The sequence below is a fragment of the Phasianus colchicus genome, chromosome 2, assembly GCF_987193195.1.
Source record: "Phasianus colchicus chromosome 2, bPhaCol1.hap1.1, whole genome shotgun sequence".
Classification (NCBI taxonomy): Eukaryota; Metazoa; Chordata; class Aves; order Galliformes; family Phasianidae; genus Phasianus; species Phasianus colchicus.
In genome coordinates this window covers 48,008,237-48,026,170 of record NC_143437.1, presented here as the reverse complement: position 1 = coordinate 48,026,170, position 17,934 = coordinate 48,008,237, and the positions used below count along the sequence as shown (strand labels likewise).

The 17,934-nt window shown below is 37.2% G+C and overlaps 1 protein-coding gene across 2 annotated transcripts in view; it reads right to left on the bottom strand.

Annotated features, from left to right (window-relative positions):
• The window catches only part of PCMT1 (protein-L-isoaspartate (D-aspartate) O-methyltransferase), a 35,885-nt gene continuing 17,951 nt past the window's right edge, over nucleotides 1-17,934 (bottom strand). Inside the window, exons 4-8 of one of the 2 annotated variants that reach the window (XM_031612042.2) lie at nucleotides 17,815-17,919; nucleotides 14,025-14,145; nucleotides 8,106-8,191; nucleotides 6,875-7,044; nucleotides 1-2,161 (exon numbers count right to left, since the gene is read on the bottom strand). In XM_031612042.2, coding sequence (XP_031467902.2) covers nucleotides 2,149-2,161; nucleotides 6,875-7,044; nucleotides 8,106-8,191; nucleotides 14,025-14,145; nucleotides 17,815-17,919 — 495 coding nt within the window. In that variant the 3' untranslated portion in view covers nucleotides 1-2,148. Of the gene's footprint in view, nucleotides 2,162-6,644; nucleotides 7,045-8,105; nucleotides 8,192-14,024; nucleotides 14,146-17,814; nucleotides 17,920-17,934 lie in introns of those variants that run through there. The other variant, XM_090135582.1, reaches the window with a different exon arrangement.

Below are 17,934 nucleotides of genomic sequence, written 5' to 3'. Positions count from 1 at the left end.
TACAGCTTCCTCTCAATTTATTTGGCAAAGTAGCAATTCAGACATTTCACACAGCATTTATTCAAGCTCTTCAACTCTTCTGCACATCAACTTGTCCTCTTCTCCAAGAAGCTTGTACTTCAGAACCATTGCTCCACCACGAAGGGGTCTTCATTCCCCAGTTCCTAAACGCTGCCCCTGCATGCTACGCTCTGCCCAAGCACCCCGACTGCCACCAATTCCTTCTGCAGAACGGGTGCCTCGTCGCAGCCTTGGTCCCTTAAGTGTTCTCCTCACAGAGCTGTTGCCAGGTCTCAGCTCTGTCACCTCTCCTGCCTTAGGCTAGCTTGTTACTGTGTCCATAGACAAGAATTTGGAGACAGTTGAGCTCTTATCTTTCCTTTGATTGATTAAATTAGTGAGATGATGTAAATAAAGCTGAACTCAAACTGAATGATACAGTGACCAAAAGGCTGAACATTAGCATGCATCATTTAAGATAGTTCACTTCAACACCAACAACTAGATTCACAGTTGATTGTGGGTTAGTACAAATTCGTCAGACGCAGATGGGTTTTTCTGAACTGTGCTTTCTAGAATACACGCTGTAGTAATTCCTTTATAAGACTAATCCTTGTGTGTGTGTGCTCCCAGGCTGTGGTCAGATCAGGAGGTGGTACATTGACTTCCAAACATTTATGTGAATTGATACATCACTTTCACACAGGAATGGGACTGTGCTGACCTTCACGGGGAAGGTTATTTAAAAAGTTAACTTTTTCAGACCCAGAGGCCTTTGAATTTTTTAGCCTTTGTGCTTTCAGTGATTAATCCTATCACAAAATATCGCTGTTCCGCCACAGACATCCAAATGCATTTTACAGTGATCACAATGGCTGTGTTTATACTGGTTATTTTATTCTATAATCCTTTTTATCATTAAAAAGAAAACAACAACATGCTGCCTACAATATTTCCCAGTTGCTCCGATCTGAGCAAGAAGAATCAGACATGCCTCTCCACTTTTCCAAAACAGCTCAATTTGCTGTACTGCTTTGCATTTTCCTATACCAAAACAGAAAACTTGGGGCAGAAAAAAAGATTTGTAGCCTTCCAACTATTCTTTTATATGAAAATTGAACAACTGTAGGTAAGAGTCCAGGATTCTCTACTCCTTCTGCATGTATCACATTTTCCTTGCATAACAACAGTTTGCTTGTCAAATGAATGGAATTTTTCCAGAGTGTCCAGAGTCAGAAAAAAAAGAGAACATTAGTTCAGCATGTGGCCTTGTCAAAAGAACTAGACTAGATATTGATCTGTTTCCTATTTTTAAATAATGCAAAGATCTGTATGTCTGCCACATACTGATCGTAGTCCTCCACACAAGCACAATCTCCCTCTTGTTTTCAGCCTTATTATCCCAGTGACTGGGATGCAGCTCTCATGTATTTCTGGAGGTAAATCTATGTTTACTGTAACAGCAGTGAGCTGTAAACCAAAACAGAGTTTCAAGTCTTCATTAACTAATTTTAGAAGGAAAGGGAAAACCACGTCTTTTATGCCCAACTCAAACAGCAATGTTTAGTAAGAGCAGCCAACTTTGATGTTTTTAAATTCAATATATACAAATGCCTGATTTTAAGGTAATAAAGCAGCTGATTGTATCTACTACATGCTAGTCTATGACACCATGTCAAAAGCTTAAAAAAAAGAAGTTCATTTCCTTTTAGTAGCATCTAGCAGACATTGGAACACAGAAAACCTGGTATTGCCTATGTAGTGTCATAAGGTGCACAGAAGCAGTTTTACCAAGGGACATGGGAGCCAAGAGAAGTGAGAGTGTTCAAGTACCCCCATCAAAATTAGAGTTCACAAGCTATAGATCTTCATCCGCAGTTCATCTGCAGAAATTCACTTCGAACAGATGAAAGTAAAATAAAGGCATGTTAAATAAAACAGTGCCCACATAAAACTTTTTACCATGTCTTTATCAGATTTGCCTCGAGCATCTAAAAAATAAAACAAACACCACGCTTTTCCATGCTGATAACAACGGTATAACGAAGTCCAAAACAAGCTGCAATGCTGTTGGTTTTCAAAAAGCTTTTAGAACTGGAGATGAGCAGTCCACTGTAACACTATGTTTGGGTCAAGATGATGTAGCTTTTACAATTCATCCCTGCAGAAAGAAAACACACGTAGTTATACTTTTAATCCCTCTGGAAATGACATTTGAAAAGTCTTGGTCCTGTATCAGAACACATTTAAAGGCTCAAAAAAAAAAAAGGCAAAATTTCAGAAATCTCTTCAAGCATTTAGTCAAAAAGGAAAGGCAACAGCAATCTCATATTGTCTCAATTATGTGACCTATTGTGAAATACAAGTCCCTTTTCTACTTCAAATAAACCGTTTACTCAAGTGAATGTCTCCCACACCACCAAAATAAGTAATTTTTCAAAGTTACACAGCTGCCTGTCATCCATCCTCCACTGGCTCCATCCTGGCAAGAAACTGAGCCAGCTTACTAGACAGTACTGGCAAAAACCATTCATGGTAACTACCAAAGAGACGAGCATAATTGCAGTTACAGTCTCTCAAAAAAGCTGGGAATTCAGAATGTCAGGGATTGGAAGGGACCTCGAAAGATCCAGTCCATCAACCTCACATCAACATTATGAAGTCTACATCAACTGTTTTTATTTCTTTCTCTGAGGAACTCTATTAGCTCCTGAAACATTAAATCATAGTGTTTGTTTTAGAAGGGGAGTTGTTACATCAGAAGGAAATTCAAATTCAAGGAGGAGAAAGGATGCTTCAAGTCTCTAAATCACTGTGATGACACAGGAAAATGCAGGCTTTTGTTCCTACACATCCTATAAAACACACTGAAACAGGGAATCCATAGAACCCATATTCCAACAGTGAAATTGTCTTATACTGGTGATTTGTTTAAATATTTCTAAAGCATTAACATTAATGCCAGATGTCCATCAAATCTGAAAGCTGTGCACTGGCACTATGAACACTGGAAAATTTAATCAGGAGCATTTGCTTTTCCCCTCTCTCACCCAAAAAGCACAAGCAATCTATAAGTATACTGCACTTTTTCTTTTAGTAAGTGCATTGCTCTCATTAGCCGAAGCTAATGTTTGAGTTAACAAAAACTTCACTAATGTGATTGCTGGCTCAGTACACATCAGTATTTCCAGCTATCATGCAAGCCAACCCACAAAATATATAGTGCTACGTGCACACAAGCAAAAGCTTTGAAGTTACAAAGGCGTTACTGTTCACAAATCATAGAGCGTGGAATGGCAACATGCACATCATTTTAAAAGCAACTGATAAGGCTTCTGCAACCAGTTCTATCTAATGCAGCTGGAATACAAATCTTATGATTTGTTAGAAAAATATTTGCATTCTTTGCACTTTGCACTGCCTTCTATAATGTAAGTACTGATAATACAGCTTCGGAGTGTCACAGAAATTGAAAAAGCAGAAAAAAAGCAAAAGGGAGGACAAATCTTGGCAGCAGTAAGATAAAATCTGTTTACAGCCAAATGTTTGGGAGGTCTCTGTATTTGCATGTTTCATGAAGTAGGCATTTGCTTTAAACAGATGAAATAAATGAACCTTTGATACAGAGTTTAAAATGCAGGGCAGGTGACTCTTAGCCAATTACTCCATTCTTCCTTAATGTTTCCAGGAGCTGTGCCACCTGTTGATATTTACATCAAAAAATATGTAAATAACAACTACTGTTACCGCTGGTTTAATCTCAACACGCCTCATAGCTGACATGATTTGCATCTGAATCCTACCACATACTCTCACAGCTTTGCAAAAGCCTGGTCTTTTACTGTACTGACAAACTCTTCTGGATCCTTTACACCCAAACTAGACCCTCAAAAAATTGAAAGCCAAAGAGAAACTCTATACTTGCTCTGGAAGTATTAAAGACGGCACATTGCCCATATACAAATTTTGGCAAAATTATTGCCAGCTAACTTAATGTATCTGAAGGTTTTTTCTTTTACAAAATGGTATTTGTACTTAGAATTCGAATGAACTACATTGACATGCCAGTGTGTTAACCAATCTTCCATTGCTTTAAGCTGTTCGTGACGAAAATGGAGAAATACATCTTAGATGTCACTTTCAAAATAGAGATTTTCATACTCTGTTCAAACATACACTGGTAGCAAGGGGATTGGCCTCCCTCACAAGACTTCTCATCCAGGCTTCACTACTTCGGAATCCAACAAAAGCATGCCAGCCCAAAACAATCCATCATCTGTGTGTTAAAATTATGCAGTGCTTATTTTTTACAGTTCTGAGAAACTGAGCTCATGCGTGCATTGTTGTGTGTATGCATGTACAAAAATGTTAAAGAAAAACATTCATAGATTCATAGCTTTTCACCTCATGCAATTAGCTAGCAGACTGAAATACACATTGCAAAACAGCATCAATTGATCTTGGCCTCAACTGTATGCTTGAGGAATGAAAACACTTGATGTGATGTTAACTAAGAGAACTGAGCTAAGGATAATGGATTCTTGAAGTCCTCTTAAAAATATATATATACGCCATTCAAATCCAATTAATTTGGAATCTACAGCCACAGGAGCCTCTCTTATATTACAGCTCTTTATTACAGAGAGATCTAAATAAGCTCTTTCAGAAGAGTAAATGAGTCTTTCACCTATCTCCACTCACAGGTTTTCAACAATTTAGGAAAGGAACTGAAATCTAAGCAGCCCAGGAAAAAAAAAAAAAACACACCACACCTCTTTTTTCTTTGATGGTAGCATAAATAGCAAATACTGAATTATTACTGGGAGGTTCCTTAGCAGCAGTTGGCTGACCAGCACTTTGGTCTAACTAATCAGAAAAAGTATCAAAAAAAGACAGGTAACCACCTCCTTTGAAGTCTACAATACAATGGCAGTTATCCTCAGGAAAGGAATGGGAGTTTTCTTCAGATCAAAGGACAATTTAAGAACAGAGATACTGTAGTAACTGGACTTCAGAGATGTCTTTTCACAGAGATTTCCAAGTCTGAAGAAAATTAAACATACACTGGAAGAAAAAGTCTTTATGCCACTGTAAGGTCATACTTCAAGCTAAGCTTATCTGTTCTGATAACACCAATATATTTGTAACACTTTGTGATTTATTTTATTAAGTATTTCAGAACAGATCAAAGACTTTTAAAAAAAAATCTGGGGGGAAAAAATTGAAATCAAACAAACACACAACAAAACAATCAGTACACAGGACTGAATGAAACCCAAAAAACCTCATTACCTCTTCCTGCACTAATAGAGAAAACAGTATGGAACTGTGCACAAGAGATGAGAAGACTTCAGAATTCTAAGGTCCTAAATATACTACACCATCACCAGCAGCATGGGATAGCCATGCTTACAGAAATCCTTCAAGAAACACTATTTATAAAAATACTCATTGGTGCTATGAAAAACAACTGCTACAGTAATTAGGCCAGATGAAAAGCAGAAAAATGTGCTTTAAAACTCTGGAAAAAAAAATAGCTCAAGAAGAACATTCTTCTTTTTCAAAGCCTAAGCTCCAGATTTGAATAAAGTCAGTCACATTTGTCAGAGAAGGAAAGTAATCACAAAATGAGACTTTCAAATCCTTACACTGCGGCAAGAAATCCCCAAGTACCATGCTGACAGAACACTAAGATTCAAGGATAAAGTATTAATTTGCATAACATACAGAAAATCTGAATAGTAAGCTTGTTTTGCAATACCTGATCTAAGCTCACTCAGAACTCATGTTCTAACACTAATTTGTATACGGCCACTATACAGCGATCCAACAAACACTAAAATGAGGTTTCAGCAAGCAGCAGTAATACTAACTGCTTTATTTGTACTTTCTTATGGACATTTTGATATCTTAAAGTTGAAGTGCTTGTGTATCCAAATCATAAGCTATACCACAGAATATCTAGAAAAAAATAATATGTAAGATATAAAGCTGAAAAGCTGTTTTCAGAGCTCAGTACAGATCTGTGCACTTCATTAAAACAAATAACACATTCACAAGTGTTTTCTGGCACGAAGCAAAACAGGACTGCTGCTTTGTTCACTGCCATACAAACGCCTAGTGTAGTTTAAGCTGACAGCTGTGCTATGCCTGTGTTTCTGCTCATTCAGCTCAACTCACTGGAAGGTCTACTATCTCTAGAAAGGCCTTCAGAGCTTGCTGTATTGTAGAACTCAAACATATCCCCAGAGACAGGTGACAGACTTATTAACAAGTCTGAGAAATTGTTAGGAACACTACTCAAATACACTTACACTTCACAAAAGAGGGGATTAGCTTCTCCACTTTCTGCTGCTTAGAGGCTGAGAAAAAGGACTTAAGAAGATAATCTATATTGCCCCCTAAGGATTTTACACAGCTTTCTCTTAACTTGTGACATTTCAGAAAAATAAAAAATGAATAGCTAATTAGCACTAACTTATACTATATTTATTCTTAAGTAGTATTTTACCCTTTACCCTATTTGGCAAGTTGCTTATAAAGAGTTCATTAAAAGAAGTTTAAATGTAGAAAATATTCTATTTTAAAAAACTAAAAAGTAACTTCAACACACCAAAACTAAAGAAAACATAAGCCCAAAAGAGACAAAGTGCAACTCATGCAATATTTTTTTCTGCTTTTAATTTAACTTAAACTTCGCATAACCTCCTCTTGGTGACGTAGTAATGCAAACTGAGTCACTTTTCATGGTATGGAGCAGCAGAAAGCAATGACAGCAGCAAACGCAGGCCTTGCAGTCTATCTGCTTAAAATTCACACCCTTTCACCTTGCGTGTGTGTGGAAGAAGTAAGCGGAACAGAAAATCACTTCCACCTGGACCACTGCTTCTCTTTATCTGTTAAAGGCACATATATCACTCCCATCAGAGGCTTCATTTTGACACTGCCATCTTCTAGTTTGTCATACTGTTCAAGCATCTGGTTTCCCCCTGCAGGACCAACTGGTAATATCAATCTTCCGCCAGGTTTTAACTGATCTATAAGCTGGAACACAACAGAAATTAGAATGTAACCAGCCACTTAGAGAAGCTGGATCCAACATTGATTACATTGCATGAACAGCTTTGCCACATTGTTTATCTGCTATTATGCAGTAGATAACTACTTCAATTAACAAAAAACACTGAAAATGAGAGAAACGTGACAACATGGCAAAATCAACGTTGCAAAACACATTCACAGTAATTTCATGTAATTCCAAATAAGGTAAAATAATTAGGTTCTGTCAGATGCAGTTTTAGTTTCTACACAAGATGGGGAAAACATCAAAATCATTAATTGTTATTATACATTTATATATATATATTTAAACAGTAAATTCTTTTTAACCTGCCAGATATAACAGTTTGATACTTAATATTGATTGGTATAGGACCACTGCCTAACATTTTGTGGGGTAAATGACTCTCGTGCCCCTAGGATACAATTTGACATTTGTGACATTATCTTGAATAATTTCAAATTGTCAACACAACATGGGTTACAAAGCTTTTCTTTTAGTCTGTTAATGGAACAACATTTAATTAAACTATTCTATATGAATGTTAAGATAAGTGATAAGAAACACAGAACGTGAGAGAATTGCCTGGAAACTTCTTTTTGTTTTTATAATTAAGAAGGTGGTTAATTACAGCTGATCAGTGGTTCCCAGAAGCTGGTCAAAATAAATAAATAAGTGTGCTCTGCATTTCCAGCTGAGCACATTATTTTTCCAACAGGCCCAATATCTCAGAACCTGGGAAACAAGTATTTAAATTTTGTCATTCAATTATGACAAAAACAATTTATGAAGGAAAATATTCCATTGTTGTAGCACTGATTTATACACCTGACAATTTAAAATATGTCTACAGTAATGTTATTAGAACACACAGCCTTTAGCAAACCAACCAGAAATCCAATATAGACCATACACTAACAGCATCCTACCCACTGATACTGCCAGCAGTGCAACTCTCTGAAGTATTTTACATATTTAAGTATATAAAATGGTTTTTACAGCTAAGAGATTAATGAATAACACACACAAAACATAAATGGCTTACTGCTTGGGGCACAACTGGTGCTGCAGCTCCTACATGAATTGCATCATAGGGAGCTTCTTCTGCATATCCCATTCTTCCATCTCCCACTGCAAGAAAACACTTATTTTTCTTAACCTTCTCAAAGGTTTTCCAATTCAAAATCTGCTTAGTCAAAGTAATATGAAGTCAATATAAAAATATTATCATAGCTATGAAGTAAATGCAACAAAAACCACATACACACACAGCAAGTAGCATAACACATGAAGTCAGAAAGCACTGAATTATTCTGAAAGCTCTTGGAGACATGTTGTTCATCCAGAAAAGATACCTAAGCATATATGTGCCCAATCATTCCAACAGATGTGACTTTCCTTTCATTTACCCTCATAGAAAATACACTTTTCCTTATTTTTGCTTATGCTGTCCTTAAGTATAAAGCAAATCACAAGCCTCATACATACTTCTGAGATTTAATGGCTAAGACTCCTAAGACAAAGAAAAGACAAGCTAGGTATTCACATGGACTATACACCTATAACTGCTCTGCCAGTTGGAAGACTGAATTACTCAAAAGGATACAGAAGCAGTTTCAGCCAATGGAGAAGCACCCCAGTACAGATGTTTTATACCACCCCACTGAGCACTCTGCAATAATTCAGCTGGAAGGAAATGGGACACAGAAGAGCAGCCCTTTGTCTGTGCTGGACACACACACACACACACACTACAACAGATGAGTATCTCACTTCTGAAGACATACGTGCACAGGACAAAGTCGTGTTTGGAAGCACCATTACAGAATTTGTCTTCATAGTGCCATACAACAAGTTGTCTGCATGGACCAAACGAGTTAGTCTCAATCTCTTCATTAGTCTGTAAACCAAACATGGAAATAGGGAAACCTTTTCACCCACTTTCTACTGCTTCAGCGGACAACCTCATCTAAAGTAAAGATGTATAAACATCTGAAGTAAAGACCTATATGAAAATAGCCATTCTGAAGGACAAAAGATACAAGTTTTTAGATGATCTAGGCCAGAGTTACACCTGAGCTCAAACTGAAAAAAACAAACTCATTCAAAGTTCAATGACCTCTGCTTTGGTCACATTAAGTACCTGCCATAAAAGTATAGAGCAGAAAGCCTGCTCATGTACTGTATGTACTAATTCTCACAGTAAGCCTATTCCTTCTTTTAGCGTGCCCACACCAGAGAGACCAACATGCCTATGATGGATTGGATAAAACATTAAAATCAGTGGAACTAAACTAATTATTGCATTCAAAATTCACAAAATAAATATAAATTACTGACAGTTACTCATGTGATACAGATATTAGTACCTATACAGATAAAGCAGCTTGCCATACTCTCAGTATTCTCAAAAGAGCAGAATGGAGGAGACTATTTAGGAGAAAAAAAAATCAGAGCCCAAGACTGTTTAAAATAACTGTAACCTCTGGCAAGTTCTACAGAAATCTACTTGTCAGAAATAAGCCTGGAACAGACAGAATCAGGCAAAAGAAATCACTTTGATTCTTCATCTATGAACTTTCGAACGCTGAAACTGTAGGTTCCTTTGAAACACAGCCAACAAAACTTTCAAAGACCTTAGTTATGTTAATCTGACATAAATCTGTGTATTGGGTTTACATGCCAACATTCTGGTAGCAAATGCTGGGAAGGGAAAGGTGTTATAGCTTACTTTTCACTGTCCTATTCTATTTTTAATTGGCAATACAACACTTTTCCCCAAGTAGTTTGCTTTGCCTGTCACAGCAATTGGTAACTGATCTCTGCCTTCAGCTTCATCTGTGAGATTTTTCATCTTATTTTTTCCACCTGTCCTGTTGTGGAGAGGGAGTGAAAGAGCAGGTGAGTGACACAGCCAGCCAAGTCTGATAGTCAGTCACTACAATGTGACTGTGCAAACTAGCACAGAATTCAAAGAAAAATGAAGTTAAAAGGAATGTCTTTAACCATCAACTGTGTGTTACAAGACAGCCTAGAATCTGAATTAAGGTTTGAAAAATTAAGTGAATACTGTATCCACGGTATTTAGATCAAACCAAAAGAAAGTTCCATTCACATTGGGCTTTACACAATGTTCTCTCTGGAGTTCTTCAGGAAAAAAATAAGCAAATTATGCTACACCATTCATAAATTCCTATTCAGTGAGTGCAAAAGTTTTAGTTATCAGTCAAGAAGAAAAAGCAAGAAGGATAATAGAGATTCTTCTCTGCTCAGCAAAAGTAGCTTGGGGTTTCCTGTCTTAGTACTGAGCTTTGACTTCTGAAGGGCAGTTACTATCATTGGAGATTAATAAAAAGGCTGAATGAATCAAAGGAAGTTCTGCACCTCTGGCCAGGAGCTGGAAACTTGACTTTTTGCCTTCCATGAAATCACAAGAGAATAATTACGTGGTGACCACGGCAGGAAGATCTGGGCAACACTTTGAAATAGTTGAAACCAGAGGTTTGTTGTCTTTCATATTAGGTCCTGAAGCAAGACCCTGCATGTATGCTTTACATCCAAAGCTTACAGATAATAATACTGCACGTTTCCCCAGTTGCTGAGGTGCCCTTTAAAGTGCTTTATTTCTGCACATCACAAATTCTGAGCAGCACAAAAGCCCCTTCCTTCACAATTTGGAGGCTTCCAAGCAGAAATCACCAATGATTCAAGAGAATTCATGGCTATCACCACTTTCACTATGAAGACAAGCTGGACTTGTTCAGCCTGGAGAAAAGAAGGCTGCGAGGTGACCTCATTGCAGTTTTTCAGTACCTAAAGGGAGCCTACAAACAGGAGGGGAATCAAAGGGTAGATAACAAGAAGACAAGGGGAAATGGTTTTAAGTTGAGGGAGAGAAGATTTAGGTTGGATGTCAGGAGGAAGCTCTTTACAGAGAGAGTGGTGAGGTGCTGGAACAGGCTGCCCAGAGAGGCTGTGGATGCCCCGTCATATGTATTCAAGGCCAGACTAGATGGGGTCCTGGGCAGCCTGGTCTAGTATTAAATGTGGAGCTTGGTGGCCCTGCATGTGGCAGGGGGGTTGAAGATTCATGATCCTTGATGTCCCTTCTAACTCTGGTCATTCTGTGATTCTGTGATTTCACTATCTTCCATTACTGTTACTGGTAACGAAGATGAAAATTCCAGTAATTCCAGGATCTAATCTCTCTGACCCTGCCAAAGTAGCTTATACCAAAACAACCACCTCAGTGCAGCCAAGAGTACCAATTATATTCACTTATATCCTAGTAGCATTGTAGGCCTCCTCTAAAGAGAGAGTAGTGACGTGTTACTGTGTTGACTCTGTTCCAATCAGAGAATGCAAGGGAGAAAGACTTCTTCAGCTCAGACAAGCTCAGACTGGTTTGAAGGATGCTAGACAAGGAGGGAGACCTGCATTCCCTTGGATTCATCAGCAGGTGCCACATAGAAGCCCTGGTACTCCAGCAATTAAAAGTCATCACTGGCTAAGCTGTCTGCTGAAGAAGAATGTACATACTCTGAGACTTAAACGCACTTTGTGTCCTGCCTAGAAAAGTCTGTGAAAATGATCTCTGCACACTGCATCACTGACAGCAGTAGAAAGAAGTAAAACATCTAAGGAATTTCCTCTTAAAATCAATAGCCCAAACCAAAATTACCATCTTCAGGCACATCTCTACTCGCAATCATAGAATACCCCAAGGGATCGAAGGGATCCATAAGGATCATCAAGTCCAACCCCTACGTGAACACACTTTCAGATACTAAAAGGACAACTAATTTTTTTTTTTCCAAGCCAGCATTCACACATTTATTGTGACCCAAATTGTTACTTTATTCAATTTCTAAGGGGAAATGGTTCAAATTATGAGCTTGTATTCACAGCTTGAAAAATCCTACTCAAATTTCCCTTAACATGCAGCGTGTCAATGAACTACAATAACCACTAGGGCAGGGTAGAGGGGAAATCATTACTTTCTCACATGAAAGGGTTTTGTACCTTCTTTCTGAACCTAGATCTGATCTGCTTGTAACGGTACTCAAGCTTTCAGTGTCTCTATACAAACGTGTTTCACAGAGAACTGCAGCATGAGTACAGAACAGAAGAAAATTACTTCACTGTGCTTAGAGGAATCTCACATCTGCATTAGCAAACAGTGAAGCACAACAGCCGTAAATCCATATAGCAAAACAATTTGTGCTCAGGACTTAATGTCTGTGCAACATATGCATTTCAGAATGACTGCTTTGGTCTGGTTCTAGTCTTGTTATCTTTATGTGACCATATCCTCCGAGCACATCATCCAGTATACTTTCATCCACAAAGAATCAAAGTTTGTGTTCTCCATGTATGCTTTCATGGGAACGGTTGAGAGATTCACCTCAAAAGGCAATCTCCTGAACCAAAACAAAACCCAAACTACACTCCACAAACTAACACAGACATAGCCTAAGGATACCTATTCCCCACTTTACAATGCAGTTGTGTTGAAAAATAACGCTGAAATATCATTACAGTAAATCTGTGGTGCAACAAAACAGAAGAGAATGTTTCAGAGATACCTGTCAAAGACTAACCATTGGCTTCATTTGTTTTAATTCATACAGTTCCTACCACCAAATAACTGCCTTTTCAAGTTTTTTTGTTTGTTGGTTTTAAACAGCTCTATCTTGATTCTAGTTCCATATCATAATATTCGCAGGAGTCCAGCACAGCTGAAGCAGTATTATTCTCCTTCTAGTTCCCATTCCAACTACTCTTCCCCCTGTATTTAATGCAACTCACAACAGAACTATTCAGAAGTCTCTTAGTTATACTGCTACATAGTCAAACATAATATTGGTGATGACATTTACTTAGACCTCCAGATTCCAGAGAGCAGCAGATTTTGTCTCAGGTATAATTAGAAACTTATGTCAATTTGCTCTTGTACAGCACCAATAGAAGTTATCCCCTTATCTCCTCTCTCAATTCTCAGTCTCAGTTACACCTTACATTTCTTCAAAAAGAAGTCATAAGTGTTCTCAGTGATGTAAAATTGTATAAGATAGTGTCAAAATACATGTGTTGATGTGCTTATTCCAAAAAGATTTAGAAGACCATCATTTATGGAAAAAAATAAAGAAGAAATCCAGGAACCAAAATGGAACAAACTAAGGTAAGAGCTAAACATCACAAACTATAATAATATTTCCAAGCACTTTCAGAAGACCAGCCCCAAATAACTCAGATCTTCAACTTTTCATAACTTAACCAAAGGAATGATGATAACAAAGGAAATGCTTTCCTCCTGCCAGCTTCGACTCTACTGAGAAAAACAGGTATCTTTCCCCCTTTAGTCACGTAACACAAATAACATTCTCTCCTTGCATAATTTCAGCATTATTTCAACTAGCAACTCTCATTTAAACTAGTTTGCATCCATTAATCACTTCCCTAAAACAGAAAGACTTAATTTTAAAAACAACTGAGAAGCTTCAAGTGATGCATATTACCAATCTAGTATTTTTTCCACTCAACTCTTTGCTTGCAGCTTTCTCAATTACTATATCAGAAGTATGAACACGCTGTTAAAGTGTCCAAATTTAGATAACAGCACATTTAAAGCTGTGCACTGAAGCCCAACTTTAAAAAGCAAACTAACATCACAGCACTTCAGCATGAAAAGTATTTTCATCAGAGAACACTTGTATGTTGAGCTGTCATAACAGAATGAGTACATATTCCTTAAGATTATCAGAAGCCATATTCTCAAAAGGGCACAAAGATGCTATTTTTCAAAAGGCCAAAAGAATTGACCCTTTCTTTTTTAGTTAATTGGCCCTTCTTTCTTTGGTTTAACTTCTTATATCAGAGTTTTTACTCACATTCAAACTCTTTCAACCAGCTGTTAGAAAGAATACCAGTTTAAATAATAAGTATATCAGAGTCTGATGCTCACCAATCAGTTTCACTCTTCCTGAAGACAGCAATGTGGGATCGTCTTTTTTGACATTATTTATTGAGTCATCTACTAGTTCTTTGATATGATCAATTCCTACAACTTGTCCTTTGGGACCAACCTGAAATAAAAATATACAGTTGAATAAATTCTGCTAATTACGGTTTACTTATAGAATCAGAATTTCCATCTCCTCAGCCCATTTTCTCTAGTACAAAAACAAATCAGCAAAGTGGTAGTACCTTACCAATGCTATTAAGAATACTGCTTTGAATTACACGTTCTGACTGCTAGAAGCAACCACAAACTAAAGCTCGCCAGCTAAGACTTATGTTTGTTACAGTAAACTTTTTAAGAATCAATTCAGTCAATTTAAAATATTAGTGGGGATTTCTCCTCTGAATTTTTAAAAGCCAAATTATATAATGAGTATATGTATTACATCCAATAAGGGGCAAGAACTTCAAGGATAGAGTCTGGAACTAATCTTCCGTTGTGAGTAAACTTCCTTAAAAATTACTTTGTGGGTTGTTTTTTTGTTTGTTTTAAAGAGAACATAATTAAGTCGCACATTTTGTTCCAAGTTATCTCAAGGGTTCTATTCTTTCAGAGGCAAATTCAGCAGTTAACAGTTAGGAACAACTTCCATCTAACTTCTTGCATTCATGAATATTCATGAATTTACGAGGTTGGATAGTGATAGGACAAGGGGAAATGGTTTTAAACTGAGACAGGAGGCTTAGGGTAGGTATCAGGAGGAAGTTTTTCACACCACAGAGCATGGTGACACACTGGAACAGGTTGCCCAAGGAGGTTGTGGATGCCCCATCCCTGGAGGCATTCAAGGCCAGGCTGGATGTGGCTCTGGGCAGCCTGCTCTGTTGTTTGGCAACCCTGCACATAGCAGGGGGGTTGAAACTCAATGATCATTGTGGTCCTTTTCAACCCAGGCCATTGTATGATTCTATGATTTCATATTTACAGCTCTCTTCTACTAGGAGAGTAGAACTTTTGAGAGCTTGTAACTCACAAATGGTCATAAAAGATCTGTGTATTTTCAGGGGAAACATGCCTCCAAAATTAATATACTTTTTAAAAGTATCACCCTAAAAAAAAAAGTTTCCCTTCTGGAATTGTGTCTTTATTCCAGAAAACTTATTTCAGTCTTGGAGAGAGGAGAAAAGTAATCCAAATCATAGAATAAGAAAACCTTTTGCAGGATCCAGTTCAAAGAACTCAATAGCAAAATATGTTCTGGAAGTCCATGTTGCCACACAACTCTGCCTTATAATGGCCACATTTGAATGCTTCAGTAACGTTTCTGTATCTTTCATTTTACTTCTTCTAAGACATGAAAAATTAATAAAACTCCCATCATAGGTAATAATCAGCTTTTATGTTTCCTCATGAGCAAGTGTACATTAAAAACACAGAAAGAGCAGTACTACCTCTTCTATTTCAACTGCAACAAGACTGGCCTAGCATGTGAAACAGAATAAGACACAGGGCAAGTTTTCACTACAACAGCTAGAGGCTACTGTTTGCAGGAACGTACCAAAAGCCGGCAAAATATTCAGTACAGACCCTTCAGGGTAATGTCACAGAAATCAAGATTCAGCAAAATGATCATATATGAAATAGCCTGATTTAAAGTAACAGCATCTCCAGCAGCATGCCATAGTCCATTATGATGATTTCTGAATATTCACCAATCTAGATTACTCCTGCCTACTCTACTCCTGGAACCTCGAAGCATACATTATCAAGGCGATTGTAAAGCAGCAAAACCTTCGGGGTTTTTGTTACTATTATTTTTTAAGGCAGAAATACACCTTTTTTTCTTTTTTTTTAAAGTAATTCCAGTACTTAGAGTTCATTTAACTTGCCATAAGCTTTTAAGTGAAGAAAGTTACCTGCGAGGCATACATACAGCTTACCAAGTTTGTGGCAGCAGTTCAACATAAAAAACAAACATCTTAACCACACTAAAGTAGATAAAATGTTCTCTAGGAATGCTACAAACGAGACTACTCTCACAGGAGTAGAGCCATCATGACATCAATGTGCACTCAGAAGCTTATGCCACAAATACCAGATGTTCCTTCTAGATCTCACACAGACTGAGAAGTATGTCCAGTAAGCGTACCTCCAACTGAATTCTGATAGGAAAAGGCTAACAGAAGCTTGAAAGTACGTTATCTGGAATGATGGTAGTGTTAGAAAGAATTTTTATACAAGAAGAAAACTGATTCGGAGCAGTATGTACTTTTACCTACATCCATTCAAGTGGATGAAGTGAGATCTGTGTTACACAGTAATAATGCTACCGACCAGAAAAAAGCATTTGTTCAATATGCTCCACAATGTGTGTTTGTAAGGCATTCCACAGCATACCACCAAGAAGGAAATTCTGGCAGAATTCAGAAGAGGAACGTGACAGTCACACAGAGATAAAAAGCATGGTTAACCTTAGCAGAATTGAAGAGATTTCCTTTTTTGTGATAATTGACTTTTTTTTTCCTTGCAGATTTTCTCAGCTTTTCTTATATAATTGGTTTAAAAGAAAAAAGCACACAACCACGTGTCACAGACGTCTTATCGAACATGGCATTTTATACATTCATCATTTTTAATGAATGAACACACATCTTTGATGAAAATGTTAACACTTGTAGGACTCAAATTCCTTATGCATGCTACTAGCACTTTGATTATCTAAGCTGGACTGACTACAGAGTTGGACTGAAAACAATAGGTAGAAAGTTAAAGAAATGGCATTTAATATTTCCTGCAGACAGCAGTTTGATGAACTTATTACACTTTTTTTTAATTTACCTTTTTAACATGACAGTTGGCATTCTTGAAAAAATGCACAGACTTTCATTAATGCATTACTGAATTCTAAACATTCTTATCTAGCTCTTAATACAGGATATGAAGATTCAACGGATCAGTGCTTGAAAATAGTAAAATTTAAGTAGTAAAAGAACAAATGAAAATTTGTCATCTGCATCACCATATTCCAAATTAACTTCAGAAAAAGAAAAAAAGCACCAGGTTGGCAGTTTAGTGAAGGCCTCTGCTAATTGTAAAGCAAAGTCCTATAACAGAGAAGGAAGAATTGATCATATTCCACTAGAAAAATCAGTCAGGAAAAACTGCAATTACAGTCATCATAAAACAAAATTTTTCATCTTTTTTTCTCTTGATGCAAAATAGGATAGACTCACTGGCAATTCCTTAAGTTTAGGCTGAATAATCTGATATTAAGTTACTAAGAAAAGATGTAGAAAGAATATAAATTAGTACTAATTTTAAGAGATTAAATAGTACTTCCACAATAAAATAAATGGAAAAAAAAATGAAACTAATTCCAAAAATTATTTATACACATAGATATATAATTAACCTGTGGAAATGGGATTCTTTTAGGTCTTATTAAGTTCTTATCACAGTAGAAAAAGAAAAATGATTATCACAATGAGAACATTCACAGCCACACGGGTTAGGATAAAAATTGGGCTAAGTGGGACAAACACCACCTTTCCTTCAAGTTATACAGCAACCATTAAACCAAGAAAAAACTTCCCATTGAGGCAGTTTCTTCACCACCAAAAGATTTACTGGACCCAAGCCTCAAGATTCAGTATGATTAGAAGTGCATACTAGCCACACTCAGGAGAGTAGTTCATTTTCTGTATAATCTACTTCAGCCCACTTTTACCCTTTAATTCAGTTATGCTGCAGTTCAAACAGTTTTGATGACCAATGATTAAATGAGATTTCTCACCATTCGTGAAAAGCATGCTGTAAGGATTCCACTTCCAGATCCCACATCAAGAGCTTTGGCTCCTTCGTGTAACTGATCGGACAGAAGTTCAAGAGCATATGCATGCTAGGGAAAGGAGAC